The 24,720-nt window shown below is 35.4% G+C and overlaps 1 protein-coding gene across 3 annotated transcripts in view; it reads right to left on the minus strand.

Annotated features, from left to right (window-relative positions):
* PPFIA2 (PTPRF interacting protein alpha 2) overlaps positions 1-24,720 on the minus strand; it is a 481,896-nt gene that overhangs the window by 193,384 nt on the left and 263,792 nt on the right. For 2 of the 3 annotated variants that reach the window (XM_042947253.1, XM_042947252.1), the window contains exon 1: positions 7,492-7,571. Coding sequence is in view for 1 of the 3 variants with exons in the window: in XM_042947254.1 (XP_042803188.1) it covers positions 7,492-7,593 (102 nt within the window). In the remaining 2 variants the exon portion in view is untranslated. Of the gene's footprint in view, positions 1-7,491; positions 7,594-24,720 lie in introns of those variants that run through there. The other variant, XM_042947254.1, reaches the window with a different exon arrangement.

The raw sequence follows: 24,720 nt of genomic DNA on the forward strand, positions 1-24,720 counted from the left end.
CCACAGCTGAATGGCCAAGTGACCAGCTGCAGCCATCAATCTTGAACCCCTGACATGATAACAGTCCACCTAGAGACCAGGCTAGTCACCTTGATGCAAGCAGATCACATCAAATCCCTTCCGTCAAGGAGGGGGTGTCTATCTTTTCTTAATGTAATTTTTTTTCTGGATATGGATTTGCCTTCTCTAATGGCTATGCTTCTACTGGCAATACCATTTCATCAAGATTTTTGCTTACAGTCTTGTTATCATACACAATATTACTTCTGACCAAAAAAACCCACATTTTAAAGTGAAGGGGGTAATGCAACTGACTGATGCCTCCAGCCCTGGTTTCACTACACTATCACATCATTCAGAAGCAGGTGATTCTATAGAACGGTTAAAGGATCCAAAGAAGAGACTGTCTTAATTCAATCTTGGAGATAACACAGTGCTAGGTCGGGAGGCTATAATCCTGAAATTATGTACTTAGAGCTGGTGATGAATATATATCAGTTCATCTACAGAAGTCCAAGAATTGAGGTTTAGAATTGGAATTTATAACTGCCATTAGGACTTTTTGACCAGCTGGAGAAAGGGGGATTTTTTTTTGTTATATTATATATACATAATGTATATTATTCTCCCTCTTTATTTTATATTGGATACTTGATTCTGATTAACACTTAAAGTAGTCAATAGGTTATAGAATATTAAGATATGATTGAGATTTAATAAGAGCAAGAGTATACATATGGACGAACCCTGGTTATGTAGCTACATTCATGGACTTTCTTTTTTGAGAAAAGGTGATTTTGTTTATGTTCAAGTATAGTTGTATTGCTGGATAGATACATGTCAGTATCGCTGCTGCTTAGAATTTTAATATGGAAGAGTACAACAAAAGTTGTAGTGGAGACGTATTTGTGGTTGCCCCCAATTTTTTGAACATATCCTCCATCTTTGATAGTTCTCTGCATTCTGAATGTCATCCTCCCAATACTGGATTCAAAACATTTCTCAGGCATGTTTAACCACTAGGTGGCAGACATGTGACTTAAGAGTCAGCCAACCAGAGTCACCCACATAGGGCAGATTCTGAAGGGAGCCAGATGAAGAAACTTGCTAGCATGGGGGTCCATTTTGTTGGCACAGGTGGTAGCAGAGGCTGCACGTTTCCGGGTCTGGGAATGTAAGGAAAACCCACAAGGCTCAGAAATATGGTCCTAGACATTGTGCACAGAAGCTATGTTTAGAGATTTCTCATATTCCTTAATTAATGTCTTCTTGATTAATACAGTTAAGCTGTACTGCTTTATGCAATTAGGAACTTTCATCTATCTAATAATAACACAAAATAATGTGTTCTTTAAAACAGACTTCTTAAGGGCTTAAGAATACTGAATACTCCTCAATACTTACTGAATACTAAGGGCTCCTGAATACTCCTCAATACTTAGGAAAATATTCTATAGAATATGTGCTTAATACTCACTTGTTGAATTGAAGAAAGATAAATGTAACTTATCTAGCCTAGAGAATGTGGCCAAAAATGTTCAAATCTAGCATATACCTATAGCTTTGAAGCTTGCAAATTTAAATAAATGAAAAATAAAGAGGAATTCAATAAGATACCACTAATAATCTACTAATTATACACCTTTGCTAGGAGCTACACTTTTATTTATTTATTTATTTATTTATTTATTTATTTATTTATTTATTTATTTATTTTGAGAGAGAGAGAGAGAGAGAGCACATGAACAGGGGAGAGGGGCCAAGGGAGAGAGAAGCCACGCTTAGCATGGAGCCCAAAACAGGGGGCTCAATCCCCATGACCCTGGGATCATGACCTGAACCTGAATCAAGATTTGGACTCTCAGCCAACTGAGCCACCCAGGCATTCTGCTAAGAACTACTCTTTTTCTAATATTTAATAAATCTTGCCGAAGGCACTCTCCCTGGTGTACTCAAAAGACTGCAGGGACTACATAAATGGCCACTAGTTCTACAGTGTAATTCATTTCAAATGACCACAGATTAGGGGCGCCTGGGTAGCTCTCAGTTAAGCATCTGACTTCAGCTCAGGTCATGATCTCACAGTTTGTAGGTTCAAGCCCCATGTTGGGCTCTGTGCTAACAGCTCAGAGCCTGGAGCCTGCTTCAGATTCTGTGTCACCCTCTGTCTCTGACCTACCCCCACTTGCGCTCTGTCTCTCTCTGTCTCTCAAAGATGAATAAATGTTAAAAAAATTTTTTTAATGACCATGGTTTATATATATATACACATATACACAAACATATAATATATGCATATGTACATATTGATTGCATCGTTGGAAATTTTTGAACTAAATTTCTAAAATTATACAACTTATTATTACATTTAAATTCCACCTAACCTATGTGAAATAAATTCTTTTCTTTTTAAAAAATTTGTTTAATGTTTATTTATTTTTGAGAGAGAGAGCCACAGAACATGAGCAGGGGAGGGTCAGAGAGAGGGAGACACAGAATCTGAAGCAGGCTCCAGGCTCCAAGCTGTCAGCACAGAGCCTGGCACAGGGCTCGAACTCATGAACGTGAGATCATGACCTGAGCTGAAGTCGGATGATTAACCGACTGAGCCACCCAGGTGCCCTGAGTGTAAAATTATTTTCAATCACAAATGACATTCAAGTAGAAATACATTCTGGACTGTATACTAAATTTGGCTGCTGTAATACGGCCACATAATACATCACTAACATCTGAGAATGAGAAACTTCAAACTAGTTGCTTTTGTGCTCAGTGTACTTAACATCCTCTATCCTCAAATACTGTTTACCATCCCCTACAGTTCTATGTAAATGCTTAGGTCTCATGTTGCAAAAGTTGTGCTATTAGTTATGTCCTTAGTTATGTTATATGTTAGTTACATGTCCTCTTCTGCTTATCATATCCTACCAGAGCGCTTTCAGATACAAGCACATATGCACGCACATGTGTCTTCACCTGCCTTCAACTGCTAGGGTCTTCCTTTCAATTGGCCTGTACTTTCTACTCATTGAGGAAGTATGTTTGAAGGGATTTTATTAACTAGTGTAGACAGAAGTTTGTCAAAAATGGGAAGCTTCTCTTTAGTAATGGAAGGGGTCTCATTGTAATTAAGCGTTTATTTGTATAATTTCTTGGCTCAAAACAAAAGTAAGGGCATTTTAAGGAATGTTTCAAATTAGTCTTTAATTTGAATTGAGGATAATTAAGTCTTTTAGCTGGTGACCTATAAGATAAAATTATAGCTTTACTATTTATAATTGACATTAAGAATGCCTCATAATTTCTTTTACAAAGTCATGCAATAGCTACTTTCTAAAACACTGCCAATAACATAAACATTCTTTGAAATCTTCAGCCACAAAAACAGTTAAAATGGTTCCAAAACAATAAAAATTTTCCACTCTGATATTAATAAATAACTGGTTTATTATTTCTGGTTTTCTTTTAGCTTTTTACTAATTAATTCTACTAAAACATGATAAGGTTTAGTAGTCGATCTGAGTTATGTTGAAATAATGGAAGGAATAAATTATTTTCTATAAATATAATTTGCCTAAGTATGGTCAGAAAAGTTTTAGAAACAACAAATTTTGGGGGTGCCTGGGTGGCTCAGTCAGATGAGTGTCCATTGGACTTTTGATTTCAGCTCTGGTCATGGTCCCAGGGTCATGTGATTGAGCCCCACATCCTACTCCGATCTGAGTAGAGAGCCTGCTTAAGAGTCTCTCTCCCTCTCCCCCTTGGTCCCTCTCCCTGCTTTCTTGCTCTTTCTAAAATAAAAATAAATAAATTAATTAATTAATTAAAAAAAAATAAAAAATAACAAATTTTGCCTAATCATTTTTCTACACTTACAGTGTGATAATATTAAACAGTAAAGTTTTTTGAATGTTTTTATAAATATTCTCTACAATTTTTGAAATTTCTACTTTTGCATGGTAATTAATAATATTAGGATGACTTTATTTGGATGTCCTGAATTTAATTACTTGAGGCAACTGAATTTACTGATTACTTTGATTTCTTTCATTCATTCATATTTTTGAGCTGGGGACCAGGTGTTACTATAGTGACAAAATGATAAATGGCCACAACTTTCAGCTCTGACATCAGAATAAATACCTCGTATTTATCAATTTGCACACAATTGATACAGAATAAATTACTGAACATTAGAACTGAACTATAGAAAAATGGACAAACTCTACTTTTTTCCTAAACACAACCCTTATATCATGTATGATTTGCAAGTGACATTAGGAATATAGTCTCTTAAATATATATCCTGTGGTTAAGCTGAGAAGTAGATACCCTAAATGTGTCACTTATAAGCTGGGTGGCCTGGGGCAAATTATTTATATGTTAGTTTTCCCATCAATTAAATGGGAATAATGAGATTTCTGTAAGGATAAAGTGAGTTAAACATACAAAACATTTAGAAAACAGTTCACATGTAATTAATGTTAGCTAGTATAATATGATCATTATTATTAATTGCTATATCCAATAAATCATTTATTGAACTCCCTCTGACACATATGTTCTAGTTGGAGAAGATATAATTCATTCAAATATTATATAGCAGAGCCCTGTCTCATTTATTGTTTTGATGATACTCAAAATTAACACAAATACTCTATCCTCTTATGAGTTCTCTTTGTGGACTTTTTTTGTTGTTGTTATTTATCTCAATTCATGAGCATCTGTTAACTCGCCAACATGGAAAGAGAATGGTATCAGAATGCTGGAAATGGAGACACTCACTTCTACTTTAAACCTCCTCACAATATAACACCAAGAGCAAATTCTGTAGCTCTTTCTCTATGACTAAATAGTGGTGTTTACAGCAGGGAAAAACAAAACAAAACAAAAAACCCCAACAACAACAAAAAACAGAACATGTAGACATGTAGAAGGAGAAATTATTACATAAATTTATAAGAAGTATTACATTTTACAACATTGAGAGGGCATTATGGGGGAAGGAAGAAGATATGTTTGATTTTTAGCCCTGGATATTTTTGAGGGGAGGGTGATAGGTGATTATGTAACTTAGGAAGTTGATATGTAACTGATACTTTGCACAAAGAAGGTTCCATAAATCTTTTTTCCTTGGTTTAATCAACAACAAAAGTCCTCCACACGACTACTTTAAGGAATGTGGAAAAAGTGTTTTTCTGCTCTATTCATGGTTTCAAAGTAAATATAATTCATGTTTAAAGTCATGTTTAAAATCAATGGCTTCTGTTACCCTACTGGAATTTAATATTTCTATCTTTCTCACTTTGACCCCTGAAGAGGTATTTCAAGTACAGCTTGCCTTACTTCCTGTATCCTCCAAGGTTCCTTTGCAGGTGTAACAGCTGCAGGTACTCCTGGACCTCGTGGAGTGTAATATGATGAATATTGTATGGATGCTGCTTCCTAGTTCTCTGAAATTAGTCACAATCAGGAAGGAATGAGGTACTCACTCCATATTGCAATGGTTTATTCTTAGGCAATGTCTTCTCTAAGCTGTTGTAAATCTTAGTTTGTTTTGTTGTTTTTTTTTCCATAGACCTAACTTGAGTAATTATGCCAATGGTCTCATGGCTAAAGGCACAGGCTCTGAAGTTAGACTGCCTTAGCTTTCAAATGCCTTCTCTTCTATCTATTCACTGTGTAAGTTCTGGCAAGCTATATGCCTTTTTCTGAGCAGTTGCCTCCTCTGTAAAGTGGGGGTAATTATAATGTGTCCCTCATAGGCATTAAGAAGGAGTAAAGGGCTGTAGGGAAAAAAAAAACTGTATAAAGAAGAAATACATAGCTAAAAGAAGAGTTTCTGGTGTATTTTAAATATGAGAATTAGTTGAAAGTCTACCAAGAAGTTTGCATTTCCCTCCATGTTCAGTTTCCGGATCCTACTTTTACATTTGGCTGTACTGTGCTACAGCAGGGAATGTAGCCTAAAGCATTAAAATGGAAAATAGTGAAATAGGGCAGAATAAATCTCATGGCAGAAATAAATTTTAAATTTGCATAAAAAAATTATAACTTAAAAATCAAGGGTGAAAAAAATAGAAAAAATTCATCTGACACCCGATAACATGATCTAAACTGTCTTTGTTGTGTTCTCTTTGAGGCAGCCCATGTAACTGGCTCATCAAAGTCTCAATGAAAATCAATTCCTTGGGGGGCCTCGGTGGCTCAGTCGGTTAAGTTGTCTGAGTTCCATTCAGGTCATGATCTCACGGCTTTTGAGTTGGAGCCTACATCAGGCTCTGTGCTGACAGCTCAGAGCCTGGAGCCTACTTCAGATTCTGTATCTCCCTTTTTCTCTGCTCCTCCTCTGCTTGTGCTCTCTGTCTCAAAAATAAATACACATTAAAAAATAATAATAAAAAAAAGAAAACCAATTCCTTGTGTGTATGCTGTGTGAATTCTCTTTACCATAAAATAAGACCCCTAAGAATAAGGAGATAAATCGAGTTTGATCATATAGCCATTATTCATACAATGCATACTTCTCATTAAAGGCACAAGCTCACTGTTTGTGGAGGTATTATTTTTATGTTACTTTCTAAGTCCAAGCATAAAATGAATACACTATTAACTATATCTCACTTTCTCATTTTATAGTAATAATCTGATAGAGTTGTAACCCTGAAAATATTTTTCACCTACTTCATGTTGAAATTGAGTTATATATCCACACAGAAGTGTTTTTAGTAGAGAAATTTATAGGTAATCTGGTGATTTATATATCTTATGAAATTTAGTGACTTTTCCTTCTGAATAAGAAAATACAGCATCTTTGATCAAATTCTGGGCTTTAATGTCACAGGGCATAAGACTGAAAGAATATATGAGTTTCTAAGAACAGAATACAGTAAAGCCCATCAGTATCATGAAATCAGAACATCAGAACTGGAAATCTCAATCATCTTCTGAAATAGAAAAGGTATGTCTCTCTTAATTAGGAGAGTTCTGCTCCAGTGGTTTTATACATTCTCTTTTTTTTTTCTTTTTTAATAAATACTTTGCTGGAGTGAAGTGAGGACCAATGCCCAGCCACTCCCTCACATCACCCCACAATTGAAACTTACACCCTCTTAAGCCACACCTCTTCTGCCCACTTCCAGCCTCTGAGGTATTGGTCCCTTACTCCAATACAACAGTTTGGAAGTTTGAAACTCACTATTGAAATCCAGCCCTTCTTTGTAAACTCAAATAAAGCAAAGGAAAGAGGAATAAAAACATTTTCTAAGGCAACATAGTGATTTAGTAGCTGAGACTGTAATTTAGGTTTCCGGCCTTCCTGTTTTGAGTTTTACAGAATATTCTCCTTTACTTTAAATAACACACTATGAGTTAGTATCTGCTTAAAGTCTTCCTCAAGCTTTAAAATATTTTATTTGTATGAGTATACAAGAGATAAGGCACTGCATTGTATATGGAATTAATTCCAAGCAGAGGCAGTTTTATACTTACTCTTGTGTTGTTTCTTTCAGCTTTCAGTTCAGAAATTTCTTCTTCCTTTTCTAGAAGTTGTTCCCTACAAGCATTGAGTTCTTTTGTCAGTGCAGCAAATTCCTGAAAAGGGGATAAATACATTTGAAGACATATTTCAGATATAAAAAGAAATGTCCCGCAGGGATAAAAAAAATCAAAATATAAACTTCTGAATGTGAAAAATGGAAATAATGACTTCAATGACAGGAATATAAATATATTGCTATTATTAAATTAATTTGGTTCCAATGGTCAGAAAATGCTAATCCATGATATTTAGCATTCACATTTTATTATAATATGTTGCTCAGATGAGTGTATAAAATATATTTCAAAATGTACCAGATATGTCACATTGAAATTGACATTAGTATGACAATATGCAAATTATATATACACACACACACACACAATGTTGATTTAAATTTAGCCAATTCTGTGAACAACTCCAAAAATCTCACTTTAATCCCTATTTAGCAATGTTCAGACTGAGTATACTAAATCATCAAAAATCAAAACAGAAAACAAAACAAAAACCATTACCAACAACAACAAAAATCCTACTAAATGCTATGCTATTTAGAGATTAAGATGTTCATTTATATGTTAACAAGATGAAAAAAGAGAATGTACCTCTTACAAAATAATATCTAAGAGTTAATAAAATCATCTAGCAAATTATTAATTTATACATTATTCTGTTCTTCCCTTTGAAGCATAAGCACCTTGTGAACTGGGACTTTGTCTAGACTTCACTGCTACACTCTCAATGTCTAAGACATAGCGTGTACTCAGTATTTATTTTCAATAAAAAAATTAAGGGTTCTGGAGTAATCCTGTCTCCATGTGACAAATGACACTTTGGAGGAATCTTCAATGGCTTCCCCAAAATGGGATCAGAGATTGTATAATCTGGGTATTTTTACCATGAGGCTGAGAGTTTAGACACAGTAAAGATTACTTAAAAAGAAAATCAAGAAACTTAATTCAATTATTTGGCTATTCCAATGTGTAAACAAATATTATTTTAAAATAATTTTGAAAAATAGTAAAGAGATCCATGTTATCATTACAATGATCATTAAATTATTTAAAAGTGATTCTCAGTAATAAAACTGAGAATTGTTAAATCTTTGTCAAATATTTAAATATTTCGGAAAACAGCCCTGTGCTTGGAAGTCACTGTCAGAGGATCAAACATAAAAATGAAAATCAGGGAGACAGTTTGGTTAACCTAACCTCTCTAAAGGCAAATATAGTCAAAAGTAAGTGAATATGATGATTATGCAAAGCTGGGAAAGATTTAGGGTTTATATTTTTGTTTGCTTCAAACCATTTATTTTGTTGAGTTTCTGAGTGGCTATAGCCCAAGTGGGTACTTCAAAGACCTCAGAGCAGACTTAGAGCTTAGAATCAAGATGAAAGAATTCATTGTTACACTTAGGCTAGCATTATAGATAAATGTTTTCTCCCCCCATTGCTGCCTGCTTAAATGTTATTGATAGTCTCTGAGCATATTCTTTAAGTGGAGAATGGAAATAAGCAACAGGTAGAAAATAATAAACATTTCCATAAAAAACAAAACTTTTTAAGAACAGCATAATTTTGATAGAGAAAAGAAGAAAGTGACAATTCCGTATTATATATTGTTAACATAGGCATTTAAAAGTAATCTTTATGGATATTACTAGACAAAACATAAATTGAATCTATATTTAACATCATATCAATTTAAAAAATATATCTGGGTTTATCTTTCTAGAGATTCAGCTTACTATATATGTATAGAAAGACAAAATACCAGAAGGAAGAAATATTTCAGAATTTTAACATGATATATTTCCAGGTGGTAAAAAAATGTGAGGTTTGTTTGTTTTTTTTCTGCTTCCTCCTATGTATTTTTATCATCTCTACAATGAAGAAATATGCTTTTATGCTTAGAGAAAAATACAAATTTATAAATGTACTGAAGCCATCACGTATTCAAAACTGAGGATGGCAATTGGTCAAGATGTTATTGGCGATAGATGACTTTGGATTTGGTTTATTTTTTATCATGGAACTGAATCCGAGCACGCTATTTGGTGACTCCTTGTATTAAGATTAATTTTAAATTTATTAACTTCCTAGCAAATTGCAGGCACTGCTTGACATTCCTTATCTCTTCTTGTTCTCTAAATAATCAGTCGGGTAGTCTCATTCCCATTTGATGGCTGAGAGAACTGAAATACTAAGACTCAAATCTTAAGTTCATGAAGCTCACAACCCATAGAAAGAGGGTTAGACTGTGAACATAGTTTTCTAGACCCCTTGTCTAGTGCTCTTCTACTATATCACTTAACCCTAGCTGTTTGTCAGGTTTATATGATTCAGATTTGAAGTGCATTTATCAGTAAGTTCCCCCCCCCCTTATCTGAAGAATTAGATAACCATTACGTAAATTATCCTTCTTACTCAGTCCAAAGGGAGTATAGGGAACTAGAAGGCCCAAGGCAAAGTATACCTTCCATGCAGAGTAACAAGAATTTGACAAGCACATTCTGTGTATCTGGGACTGCATTAGATGCTGACACCACATATAGAGTTAATCATCAAATGTTTATACTTTTCCTGTGACATTTGTCTCCTCTGTACCTACTTCTCCATCCTTACTGTGAAAATGAACTGAGTTTTATATATCTTTTATGAGATAATAATTACACCAAAAATAATTAACACTGATTCAGCCCTTACAATATGCCAGGTACTCTGCCAAGCAATTTGTATGATCTCATTAATCATAATAAAACTCTGTAACAAAATGCTAGAATGTCACTAAATAAAACTAAACACTCTTACATGCAATCCAGCAATACCCCTCCTTAGCATTTACCCAAAGGAGTTAAAAAGTATGTCCACATAAAAATATGCACATAGATATTTATAAAAGTTTTATTCATAATTGCTAAAACTTTGAAAGCAACCAAGATGCCTTTCAATAGGTGAATGGATAAACTTTGGTACATTCAGACAATAGAATATTATTCAATGCTAAAAAGAAATGAGCTATTACGACAGGAAGAGACACGGAGGAAACTTAAATGCATGCTACTAAGTGAAAGAAGTCATTCTGAAAAGGCTATATATACACTGTATGATTCCAACTATGACAAAAGCAAAACTGTGGAGATCAGTGAATGACAAGGTTTGGGTTGGGGAAGAGCACAGAGGATTTTTAGGGCAGTGATAATACTCTGTAGGGAGAAATGTTAGATACATGTCATTATATACTTACCTAAACTCATAGAATCCACAACACCAAGAGTGAACAATTACCAAGGGTAATGTAAACTGTGGACTTTGGGTGATAATGATGTGTTAATGTAGGTTCATCAATTGTAATAGATGTACCATTTTGATGGGGGGGTGTTGATAATAGGGGAGGCTGTTCATGTATGGGGGTAGGAAATCTCTATACCTTCCCCTAAATTTTGCTGGGAACCTAAAACTGCTCTTAGAATATACAGTCTTAAAAACAAATCTCACTGAGGCCTAGTGAAAATAAGAAATTTGCCCAATGTTAGAGAGTCAGTCAGTGCTATAGATGATAACTTGTTTGTTTTTTCTTCCTGCTCTTTCTAATTTGTCCTTCTTTCAGTCTTTGCAAAAAATTTATTGGTCTCAAGCTCACAAAACTTCTCAGAGCTTCCTACTTTCAAACACACCAAATGTAAACAGACTTTAACTTTTAAAATTGAAACCCTCTAAAACATGGCCCTTTCATAATTAATTCACTTTATCATTGAACAATAACTACCCTTTTGAGCAGGAGTCATTTTGCTCTGCCCTGACATTAGCATTTCATATGAATTACTTAATCTCTTCCCTATTTTTCAGATGAGGATGCTGAGGCTTATTATGGATGAATAACTTGCTCAAGGTCACACAGCTACAAATAATCCACCCTGATTCCAAAACTCCTTAATTTCGGCAACACTGCCTTCTTTGGGCTGAAAATGAAAAATTATCAAATTTCTTAATAGTTCCAATTGATACAAACTTATCATCCTTCTTATCCATCCACCCACACAACATTTACGGGGCACCTACTACATTTCAGACCCACTGCTAGGTGCAGAGGACACAGAGATAACAACACTAGCTGCACCGACCTCCTAGGTCTTTCAGAATTCACATTTGAGGGGCATTAGGGATTTTTGTCACTAAAAGCCCATCACTAAAGTTACACACACTTAACTTCTTAATGTTAGTCTACGTTCTTAGAGACATTGTTGATTTACAGGTGACTCTGAACCTGTAAAGCCTCCTTCTTGGGAGTTCCGTCTTCTGCATCTACCACAGATTTTTCTTTCTTGTTTCTATTTCCACCTTTCCATTTCCTCATCTCTCTCTGTTTTTCGATTTCTTTCTTTCACATACTATCTCTTAAACATCCTCTTCCTATACTCCTTATATTTCCTTATACTCTTCCACATCCTCTCTGCCTAATTTATTTTTAAATTAGCAGTACACATTGTTAATGTTTACAGTACCTTGTCCAAAATCTATCAATGCATTTACTAAATTGTTTTTAAAATAATTGAATTATGTGTTCATCTTCTCTAAGTAACAGTATGACCCTTTAATACAAGGTTGTTATCTTGCTTATTTTTATATTCTTAGGATTTAGCATAGTTCCTGACAAATTATAGACACTGATTCCTTGTTTTTACAATAAATGAATGGATCACTTTTGCCAAACTTTTTTACTATAATAGCCAAATGATTTTTAAAAGGTATCATTTGGTAGTTATTTCTTTTTCTGATATCTTTAGAATTTGCACAACATATAACATGTCTGATATCCTTTTTACTTTGTAGCAGTTGTTTTTGTCTACATCTGAAATATTATGCTGTGCTATATTCTACACAGCAATGGCATTATTGTCTACTATGTTTTATTGCATGTATATATAAAGTGATACTATTATCCCAATAATTCATGCATTCAGATGTATTATTTATCCATTGACTATATTTTAAAAAAATGTTTATTTTTGAGAGAGAGATAGAGTGCAAGCAGGGGAGGAGCAGAGAGAGAGGGAGACACAGAATCTGAAGCAGGCTCCAGGCTCTGAGCTGTCTGCACAGAGCCTGACATGGGGCTTGAACTCACGAACTGTGAGATCATGACCTGAGCCAAAGTCAGACGCCTAACCAACTGAGCCACCCAGGTGCCCCTTTTCATTGGCTATATTATATTGTCTTATTCATTCTCAGAGAAAAAAAATACATATTTAATCCATGTTACTTCTCTAGCCTATTGTTTCCCAAACTATAGTCTATAGAACTGTATTTCTGTAAGATTTTCAGAAAAAAAAAATCCATAGTCAAATGAATTTAGGAAGTGATTTACATTACATATATTTGCTGTTGGAACAACATTATGGGCATCAGAATATTAGAGATTCTGAGGAAAGCTGGCTTTGTGGCCGAGAATTGGGAACAACCTGGATTTCCATTTATAGAAAATGGGTGAATTAAATATAGTAAATGCACATGATGGGATACTGTACAAAGGGCAGAATGAGTAGGCTACATCTTTTTATAGAAATATGGAATGATTTCAAAAATATAATTTTAAGTGAAAAAGTTAAGACACAGAACACAGTGTTTAACAGTATTTTCAGAAGCTGAGGACAACAAAGATAAATGTTATAAGAAAACTTCATTCATAACTTCACTGTTTCTGAGTTCAAAGGAGTCTATAGGAAGAGCTCAGTTTGCTTTGAATCACTGAGACAGGACTAGTAGATTAGTTACCAACCATAGGCCATATTCAACAACTTTTCAGACTAATCATTTGTTTTCCCAATGATAATCTGCCAAAATTCCTACTTTTCCCCAGGACCAAAATGACTTTCCGTACTCTATTTGTTTCTTGTAATTTTAAAGAGCGGTCAGGACACAAAGTGCCATGTAAGTACCCTCAAACCAAAGGGGATGTACTGTTCTTTGTTAACACATACTCATGTATCTGACACACACACACACATGCGCACACACACGTGTACACACACACATTTCTATGAGCACTCTCTATGTACTGACACTATTCTAAGTGCTAGGTAGATGACAATAAAAGAGGCAACTTAAAATCTTTGCTCTCAACATGTTTATATACATTCAGGTATTCACCATTGAAGCAACTTTTACTCAAGAGTCAATCATTTCTAGCTATATCAATCACACTAAAAACTAAATCTTCACAATGTAGATTAATTCCTTTAAAATATAAAGCAAAAATTAACTCTTAGGACTGCATCAAAATCAGAAGCTTCTGCACAGCAAAAGAAACAAACAACAAAACTAAAAAATGGGAGAAGATATTTGCAAATGACATATCTGATAAAGGGTTAGTGTCCAAAGTATATAAAGAAATTATAAAATTCAACACCCAAAAGATAAGCAATCCAATTAAAATGGGCAGAAGACATGAACAGACATTTCTCCAAAGAAGGCATACAAATGGCCAACAGACACATGCAAAGATGCTCAGCATCATTTGTCATCAAGGAAACACAAATAAAAACCACAATGAAATACTACATAACACCTGTCAGAACAGCTAAAATAAAAAAAAAGAAAACTCAAGAAACAACAAATGTTGGTGAGGATATGGAGAAAAAGGAACCCTTGTGCACTGTTGGTAGGAAAGCAAACTGGTGTAGCTCTTGTGGACGGCAGTATAGAGGTTCCTCAAAAAAATTAAACATAGAACTATCCTACGATCCAGTATCACACTACTGGGTATTCACCCAGAGAATATAAAAACACTAATTTGAAGGGTTATATGTACCCTTATGTTTATTGCAGCATTATTTACAATAGTCAAACTATGGAAGCAGCCTAAGTGTCCATTGATAGATGAATGGATAAAGAAGTTGTGAGATACACACACACACACACACACACACACATACACACACACATACATAATTCAGTCATAAAAAAGAATGAACTCTTGCCATTTGCAACAACATGGGTGGTGCTGGAAAGTATAATGCTAAGCAAAATAAGCCAATTAGAGAAAGACTAATACCATATGATTTCACTCACATGTCGAATTTAAGAAACAGAACAGTGAACAAAAGGGGGAAGAAAAAGAGAGACCAACCAAAATACAGACTCTTAAGTATAGCAAACAGATGGTTACCAGAGGGGAGATTGGGGGGGGGGGGGGATGGGTGAAATAGATGAAGAGGATTAAGAGTACACTTATCTTCATGAGCACTGAGTAATACATGCAACTGTGGAATCACTATATTGTACCCTTGAAACTAATACAACACTGTATGTTAATGACATTGGGATTTAAATAAATAAATAAAGCCAGCCAAGTAGATAACTGTAAGAATTCTATTATATATGTATATATAGACAGAATTTTTTGTTTTTTTTTTAAATTTAAAGTATCATTTCTTATACACAAACACAAGTCATCTAGTTTCTGTATACCCCTAATTGTAATTTACAAGTCTTATAAACTGTATGAAATCTAAAGTAGTCTATTTCAGCTGAGTTGCTAGTCTTACCTCTTTTCTCCTCTGCCCACATCATTCTCTTCTTAAGCTGTTATTTCTTGAGCATTTTATTATAGGCTTGGGATGTTGCTAGGAACTTTACATCTGTTATATCATTTATTCATCATGGCAGTCTTAGTCTCCCCAGAACACATATGAGAAAACTTGATTAAAAGAGATTAACTAACTCTAGCAAGGTCCATGCTAGTATATGGCAAAGCCGAGGCCTGTCGAATCCCCAGAGCAGAGGTAACCTGCTTTTGTATCTTAAAAGTGGTTTTGCCTGTGCTTGCTGGGATGAGAGCTAAGGATGAACTTGAGAAATTCAAGTGTCTGAGCTGCTAATATTTGAAATAATAGCCTTTAGGTCAGTGACTTGTTCTCAACAGGTTTCATGCAAAGAAGCTTCTCTTGTTTTGGTTCCTAGATGTGTTATTCTCAAAGCGAAAATTACGAGGGCAGAATACAGACTGACTCAGTTCCGGTGCCTAATTACGTTCTATGGGAGTAACCTGGACAGAGGAGTGTTTAGATCAGAACTTCCTCTCGTCATCGTTTCTCTTCCTTTCTCCTCATGTCTCTTTTCACCTGGTAATTCCCTGAAGCCCACTAGGCTGTCCATCTTCAGACAGATGCAGAAATATCTACTTTGATACATGTTCATTTTTAAGTGAGTTTTCTGTTATTTAATATTAAACATAGGACTGAAATAGACCACTAACACTCATTTCAGAATGTTGTGCTTACTCGAGGGGCTTTATTTGGGGGAAAAAAAGACATATTTTCTATTCAAATAAATGGTTGAAAGGCTTTGATTTAATAGGTGAATCATCACCTCAGAAAAGCAGGTCAGGAGAAGCTGTGTGACAAGAGGGAAATTCAACCTTTTAATTTCAAGTTACTGACACCAGGCAGCAGTGTCCAGAGTAATCTCTGACAATCCATTCATCATAATTACAATTTTAACCCTCTTTACCTTCCAATTAAACCTGCATTCTCTACTCTTGGGTGCCACTTAATTAATTAGCTGGCAATGGCCTTATTTCTGCAATTTATCTGAGTATGTACTGGCTGAAGAAGCGTAAGCGAAAATCAGTCGGAGAGAAAAGAGAAAAAGGGTGAGCTGGAATTCAGCTTCACTAAGCACCACCAACAACCTCACCAACCACAAAAAAAGCATCTTTTAAGTTTATTCTCCAACCATCTAACATTTGTGCAAATCAAAAATAGCTCTGAGGAAAGCATATGGCATGGAAGCATGCTGACTTGACCATCTAGCATTTAAATTAGACAAAATTAACGACTTCAAAATGTTTTTATAATGACTTCCTTAGGCACTATCTCCAATTTACTATATTTTGGTGTCTCATCTTCTGAAAATTGAAAATTCTTCTAACAATTTTATTTGTAATGCGCAGTGGAAAGCTTTGGATTTTATATCTACATTTCTTTGGATATAACTGCACATAAATTTACATGTATAAGGATACATATTTCCTTCCCTGCACCATAGGACATATTTTCTAGAACAAATTAATAGCAGAAATATCACATTGAAGAGATGAAAACAAAAAACAAAAAGTCTTAATAGAGTCTTTACATTATCTACACACACACACACACACACATATATATATCTCAGAATATCAGTTATAAATTCACAAGAGTCTGTAGATTTTCAGTATGAAAACAAAAAAGCATTTGTTTTAAAGAAATTTATATCCCATCTCTCTCTCTTTCTCTCTTTCTGTATGTATATATACGTTTCTTTTTACTATTATTATTGCCATATTATGTTATGCAATCAAATGCAGTGTTAATGACCTCTGGTCTCATAATTGCCTCCTAGACTTGCATGAGCTCAGGAAAAGCTGTCACCCAAAATTACTGTGCGGAACAGCCATATCTCATGGTCAGCCTTGGGCTAGATGGCTTGCAGGTAGGCTCGCCTGCATAACTAATACAATTTGACAGGCACAACTGGACTCTCAGAGTTTTCACAGAAATTGTTGAGTAAGGCTGCCCAATTTAAAAGGAAAATGAGATTTAAACTCCATGAAAATAATATTTTGTGCCCCCTTGATTTTTATGTATCCATATTCCAACAAGAGAACTGTGTTGTCTTTTCCCTACAACTGCATAATAGCAAATTCTATTAATGTATTACGGTCACCCGAGAGATGTGAGTCTGTTTAAAATCAATCAAGCTACAAGACTCATTTTATGCTAGATGTGGACACAGGTACCAGGTAACTTTTGTTTTCAAAACTTTTCCAATCAAGGAAACTGGCATCATCTAAAAAGTGGATATTTGTTGAAATCAAGGATAGGTGCTGTCAGGCAGGCTCGGGCTGTCTGACCATGAAGCCATGTTCTTACCCTGCCTCGCTTACTACATTTCCACTGAAATGTTCCCATTTTCTATCTTATCTCTGCTCTTCTGTCTACTCTTTAATTTGTCAGTCTGTGTATAGAACTGCCCCAGGTATCAGATGCTCTTTAAAAGCAGCTGTTAGAAATAATTCAGTTTTGTTGTTGAATCCCAGAGGACAGGCAATGCTATCATAGATTGGCTGGGGACATATTTAGAGGGAAGCACATTTTTCAGCAACCCCAAAATTGATTACTCTGCATTATGACTTCTGTGGGCCTTAAGTACTTTTGCCTTTGTGGGGCCCTTCATTCTAAAAAAGTGTTAAAAGCTGTATTTTGTGATTGTGTTGATATAAAGATTAATATAATCTAGACTGGACAATATTCATTTTTGCTTTTAATTTTAAAAGTAATTGGAACATTTGCATGTGCCCCTAAGAATATCGTGAACCCTAAGCAGTGCTTTTACTGTGCCTAATGGGTAAATTGGGCTTATACTCTGCCTACTCATAGAAGTCATATGTGGCTTTCAGAGTGAAACAGAGCTAGGTTCATATCTAAACCAATAGTAGTGAACTTTTTAAGCCACAGTTGTCTATGTAGGAAATGTAGGTAGCAGTGCTTTCTTATTTGATGAGTGTGGGTAAAAATGAGCTCATTAGTCCGTATGATTCAGTGGTTGTGCTCCTTCACATTTATCCAAAGGAACTGAAAAATGTAAGTCTGCAAAAATCCCGGCACGTGGATGTTTATACTTGCTTGATTCACAATTGCCAAATCCTGGAAGCAACCAAGATGTCCTTCAATAGGTGAATGAATAATAAATTGTGGTTCATCCAGACAATGAAATATTACTCAGTGGTAAAAAGAAGTGAGCTCTTGAGCCATGAACAACATAGATGAACATGAAATACATATTACGAAGTGAAAGAAGCCATTCTGAACAGGCTACATACTGCATGATTCCAGGTATAGTTTAAAGTTTAAACTATGGAAGACATTAAAAAAACAAAAAACAAAAAAACAGCAGTTGCCAGGAGTTGAGTCAGAGGACGTTGGCATGAATAGATGGAGTACACAGGATTTTTAGGCTGTGAAAATACCCTGTATTATAATATAATGATAGATACATGTCATTATACATTCCCCCAAATCTACACAATGTACAACACCACGAGTGAACTGTAATGTAAATTATGGACTCGGATGACACTGATGTGTCAATGTAGATTCATCAATTATAGAAAATTCTTGATAATTGAGGTGTCTATGCATGTGTGGGGGCAAGAAATACCTAGCAAATCTATGTACTTCCCACTTAATTTTGCTGTGAATCCAAAACTGCCCTTCAAACATAAAATCTTAAATACATAAATACGTAAATAAAATAATAAGATCATTAACATAAATGTGACTAGCATAGGTCCTGGTTACAACAGATGTCCAACAGTTAATGATATACACTCTGTTATTTTTTAGCTATGTGTGGTTATTCTATATACACTTTTATTTTCTTCTAAGACCCAGTTTTCCATATTAGGATTTTATATTTAATTATATGCTTTAGAATATCATGAATTTTCTTTTCCCATTCATGGCAACTGAAATGCAACTCAAGAGTCACATAACTGACTTAAATAAATCAGTTAAATAAATTTCATTGAGATCCCTACTCCCTACCATGTACACGTACTTTTCTTTTGGAAGATCCTAATAATAAATCAGGGAGGGCAGGAATGCTCTCAAGAGGAACAATAAAGAAAGGATCCCATTGGATTATTAGTGGAATAGCATGGTAAAAATGATAGACATTAATGTGACAGAGTAGACACTTTTGTAAGAGAAAATGCCTTGTTGTACCTGTTTCCTCCTTTGCACCTAATATATTCTTTCTCTTCCATTAATTTGGATAAAATTACCAAAAACACATCAAATAACACTCTCTGTTCTCTTAAGCATAATATTAATGTCTGTAAAGACAGAAACTATGAGGAAATTCTCTGGACATCATAAAACTGTTCTTAAAAGCCTCCTAAAATGCATGTGACCTTATCTGCTCTAATTCCCTCCCCACCTCATTGTATCTTTTGATCCCCCCTAGGGGCTTACACAACTCTCAAGATGTGAAATCACAAAATAATGTATATTTGAGGAGCTTTCAGTGAACCCCTGTGTTGGTTGCTATGAGCTGTTGTTTGAGAGCAGCCCAGCTGCCTGCAAGTCTGGCTGGAACCCAGGGTTACAGCCTAAAGCCTTTTATAGATTGCCTGACTCAGGTGAGTGGGATGGACCACACTGAATGAAGAGCCCTTCCTCTCGGGTTCTGGCTCTAAGTTTGACTAGCTTTCCAAATCCTATCTTTGAGTTGCTTCTGCAACTTCCAAATCCTGTTGTGCCTCTGCATATTATTACTGAAATCACAAAGACAGACAAACTCAATGGCCTATGACTGACGTTACACACTCCAGGTATCTTTTTCCTTTAAAACTGCTCCAGCTCCCTCCTGTACTTTTACCCAAATGGGAATAGCCCTTGGGCCCGGGTTTTATTGTATCAGATATATGAAAAAAGAGAGAAGATCCTCAGAGAGAAACCCTACCACAGGAACCAAGCCTTTTAGTTCTGTAACCCCATTAACAAGCTTGTCCTTGGGCTTGACTCATTTTATGGAAAGAGAGGGAATGAATCTTTTATTCAAACCAATGTCCAAAAGATACTTTTTTCTTATTAGATGCTTGAAAATAATTAGAAAATTTATTAAAACTCAACATTCTAAGCACATTAGTAAAATCACCTGGCCCAGTAAGCATCGTAGCTAAAGCATGTCAGGGCTGAGTCATTGCCAACCGACAACTCTGTTGGCAGGAAAAGCCAATTTTCAACAGCTCTAACGGTGTAAAGCAGGAGGCATGTTTGACAAGATGCTGCGTATTAATTTAAAAGGCTTTAGCATCTGGTTAGGTAACACCTGCTGTGGCGAACACTCCCAGGCACACAAAATAGCATTCATGCTGAATATTTAAATCTCCCCACATAGCCCAACAAGGCTCTAACTCTAAACAAAACAAAACTAAATCATGTCTCTAGTCAACAGAGTTATAATTATACAGCCAAAAATATTTGGGCTAGGACAGTGTTTGCTATCCACTGAGTTAAAATGCTCTAGTGGGTGCCCTAGAAGTTATAAAGGATATTAAAATATATTGTCCTGCCTTGGAGAATTTTACTGTATGCAGTATTTAGAATAAGAACACAGCTCAGAGAATAACACTTTGGGTCCTATTATGTTGTATTAACACAAAAACAGGCAGAATTTGTCAGTGAGAAGGGGGAGGGGGGTGGCAGCCAAAAAAAAAAAAAAAAAAAAAAAACAAGAGAAAAACAATCCAAAGAAAAGAGCTGGCAGGGATCTTCTAAGCACACTGTCTCTGAAAGGGAGTCAAGGCTCAAGGGTTATAGTCATGTGAGAATAAGGGTTAAGACAAGTACATGTGTACTCTGGAATTATCAGGACACACTAACATGACCTGGTGCCATAAATGTTCAAATAATGTAACATGTTCTGAGCCCACGGACAGCAAGACATAGTCTTAGAATAACTGAATTTTCTGGGCAGTTTCCTGCAGAGAAGAGACTTGCCCTGGTTGGCCTAGTTTGGATACCAGGTCTGCTTGACAATTCTCTCACCAGGAGTTAATAAATTAACATTTTGATCATTTCTTTATTGGCCCCATAAAATATTCTTGAATGCCTAATATACAGGAGGTCCTGTCATCTTTTCAGACTTTATAATATGTACAGTGGAGAAAAAGACATAGTAAACAAAGGTAGCCGAAGCAATTACCATACAATGTGAGAAATGCTGTATTGGGGGCTGAATCCAGGGTGCTCAGCATACACAAGCACAGATCAACCAAGCCCTGCAGAAAGTATGTGTATGGAGGGAGCACCTGAGATGACAGGTGAAAAATGAGTAAGAATTAGCCAGGCAAAGTGTGTGTTGTTGAGTAAAATATTTTCCAGATCAAAAAAACACCATGAACCACTTCCTGAAGTCAAAGCAAATGAAGAAACAAAACACTTAAACATACAAAAACTGTAACACTCTTAAACCATAGGGGTAAACCATAATCTTGGATTAGGCAATGGTTTCTGAGATACGACACTAAAAGCTCAAGCAACAAAAGAAAAATAGATAAAATGGACACCATCTGCTATGACCTGAATTGTGTTCCCCCAAATTCATATGTTTAAGCCCTGTTTGCCAATGTGATGGTATCTGGAATTGGGGACTTTGGGAAATAATTAAATTGAGATGAGGTCATGAGGGTGAGCCTTTCAGGATGGGATTTCTGCCCTTATAAGAAGGGGAAGAGACACCAGACCTCTCTCTCTATGATGTGAGGACATAGAAAGCAGCCAGCCGCGTGCAAGTCAGGAAGAGAACTTGGCTATCCTGGCACCCTGAACTCAGATTTCCAGCCTCCAGAACTGTGAAAAAATAAATTGGCTTCAGCCATCCAGTCTAAGGCAGACCAAGCTTACACCACCAGAATTTTGACATCATGAAAAGGAATAACTTTTGCACTTCAAATGAAATCCTGAAAATGAAAAGACAACCCACAGAATGAGAGAACATGTTCTGCAAATCATATATGTGATAGTAAGAACTTGCTTCTAGAATATATAGATAACTATTACGACTCAATAATAAATGACAAATAACCCAATTAAACAATGAAAAAAAGTCTGAATAGATAGTTCTCTAAAGATCTACAAATGGCCAGTAAGCGAATGAAAAGACATCCAATATCATTAATCATCAGAAATACAAATTAAAACCACAACGGAATGCCATTTCACACCCACTAGGATGGCTATAATCAAAAGATAAATAATAACAAGTGTTGGCAAGAATGTGGAGAAGCTATACACTGCTAGCTGAAATATAAAATGGTACAGCTGCTTTGAAAAAAGTCTGGCAGGGTCTCAAATGGTAAAACATAGTTACCAGATGATTCAGCAATTTCACTACTAGAGATATACTCAAGAAAATGAAAAACATGTCCACACAGAAACTTACACATGGATGTTCACAGCAGCATTATTCTTTACAGCTAAAAAGTGGAAACAACCCAAATGTCCAATAATTGAAGAATGGATGGAAAAAAAATGTAACGTATCAGAAAATGGAATATTATGTAGAAATAAACAAAATCCTGACACATGCTATAACATGAACACACCTTGAAAATGTTATGCTAAATTAAAGAAGTCAGCCCCAAGGGACCATGTATTGTTTAATTCAATTAATCTGAAAGGTCCAAAACAGGCAAATCTATAGAAACCAAAAAAGGCAGCAAGGAGATTGGAGGTGATAGTTAAGAGAAGGCAAATCTATAGAAACCAAAAAAGGCAGCAAGGAGATTGGAGGTGATAGTTAAGAGAAGGATTTCTTTTCGGGGTAATGAAAATGTTCTAAAATTGACTGGGGTGATGGATGCTTAACTCTGTGAATCTAATAAAAGCCAATGAATTGCACTTTAAATGGGTTAATTACAATGCATACCACGTTTTTTCGTGCTTCATTTTATTGCTCTTCACAGAGAATTGTGTTTTTTTACAAATTGAAGGCGTGTGGTAACCCTGAGTGGAGCAAGTCTGTCAGTGCCATTTTTCAACAGCCGTTGCCTCAGTTTGTGTCTCTGTGTCACGTTTTGGCAATTTTCCCAATATTTCAAACTTTTTCATTATTATTATATTTGTTATGGTGATCTGTGATCAGTGATTATGACTCCCTGAAAGCTCAGCTGATGGTTAGTATTTTTTAGCAATAAAGTATTTTTAAATTATGTACACTGTTGTGGCAATGATGTGGAAACATTGGGGTTCAGAGAGAATGATCAAGAAGGAATTCTTGATGCAAAAAGGTGGTATTACTGAAGCGCAGGGACAGGACCTGTGGGCAGAAAGAGCCTCACTGGAGGTTTTCTTTTGCCTTTGTTTCCCGCATTAATGCTATTGTACATTATAGTATAGTGCAGACACGACTTTTATATGCACGAGCAAACCAAAAAAACCTCATTTGACTCTCACTTTATTGTGATATTCGTTCTATTGTAAGTGGTCTGGAACCAAACCCACAATATCTCCAAGTTAGGCCTGTAAATGGTATGTGAATGATGTTTCAATAAAACATTTAAAAAAAAATAGCAGTTCAGTATGGCTGCAGTGGAGTATAAGCTATGCTTGCCATTTGTTTTGGTCTTTGATGAAGAGAATGGGAGCGATGGAAGGGATTTAAGCAGGTAAATGACATTATTAAACCTCATCTTCCTTCATAGGAGTTTATCTGCCACTCACAGACATTGAAAAAAAACAAACAAATTTCTGGACTTTCCCAGCAAAATGCCAGTTGTTGGACCTTGCTATGTTTATTAAGGTAATAATACCCTTGCACACTCTTTTTAATAACCACTTGGTCTTCTTCTGGACACCTAATTGTTTCAATTTCAAAAACATTTGCTTGTTGCTATTTGAAAATTTTCCATTCCTGTCCTTTTGATCATCTTGGTATTCCTTCCCCAGCAACAAAAGTTATTAAAAACAACACTTTACATAAGAAATATGCCATTGTTCCTTCTTTTGCCAGGGGACTTCCTCTAACATCTGAATCTTTCTGGTCAGTAGAAGCAAAAAGAATCTCAGAATACTGCTTCCTTGGGAAGCAATTTGTAAGATACATTTGTCAAGAAGAACATATATGGAAAAGCACTCACCTATATTCTTAACCTTTCAACTGCTCATAAGAAATCTTTGGCAAAGACTTAGCCAAAGTTAGGAAAAACTCCTGACCTACCTGTATTGTACAGATATTTACTCATTTATAAAATAAGTCCCATCAATATTGAATTGCTACACAAACACACAGTGCATAAAATTGCATATGGATAGTAAAATGTACATTAAGCTACATAATTGATTTTTGCTATCTTACACCATCTTTCTATAGCGGTATCAAATAAACCACATGAGTATTGACATTCTATCCTCCCTTGCCTGGGACAACTTTAAATAACCATTTGTTTCTTGAAGCAGCCTCACAATATTCCTCTTGATGCAATTTTAAGCAGCAGCTATTTACTAACCCAAACTGGTACCCAAGATGAATCCTACTTGCCATTCTGTTCTGGAATTTACTTTTTTTTATATCTTCAAAAAATAATAATAAATGTTTCAAGTAATCCAAGTTAGAAACTTCTATTATAGAAAG

Source organism: Panthera leo, chromosome B4 (assembly GCF_018350215.1).
Source record: "Panthera leo isolate Ple1 chromosome B4, P.leo_Ple1_pat1.1, whole genome shotgun sequence".
In the NCBI taxonomy this organism is placed as follows: Eukaryota; Metazoa; Chordata; class Mammalia; order Carnivora; family Felidae; genus Panthera; species Panthera leo.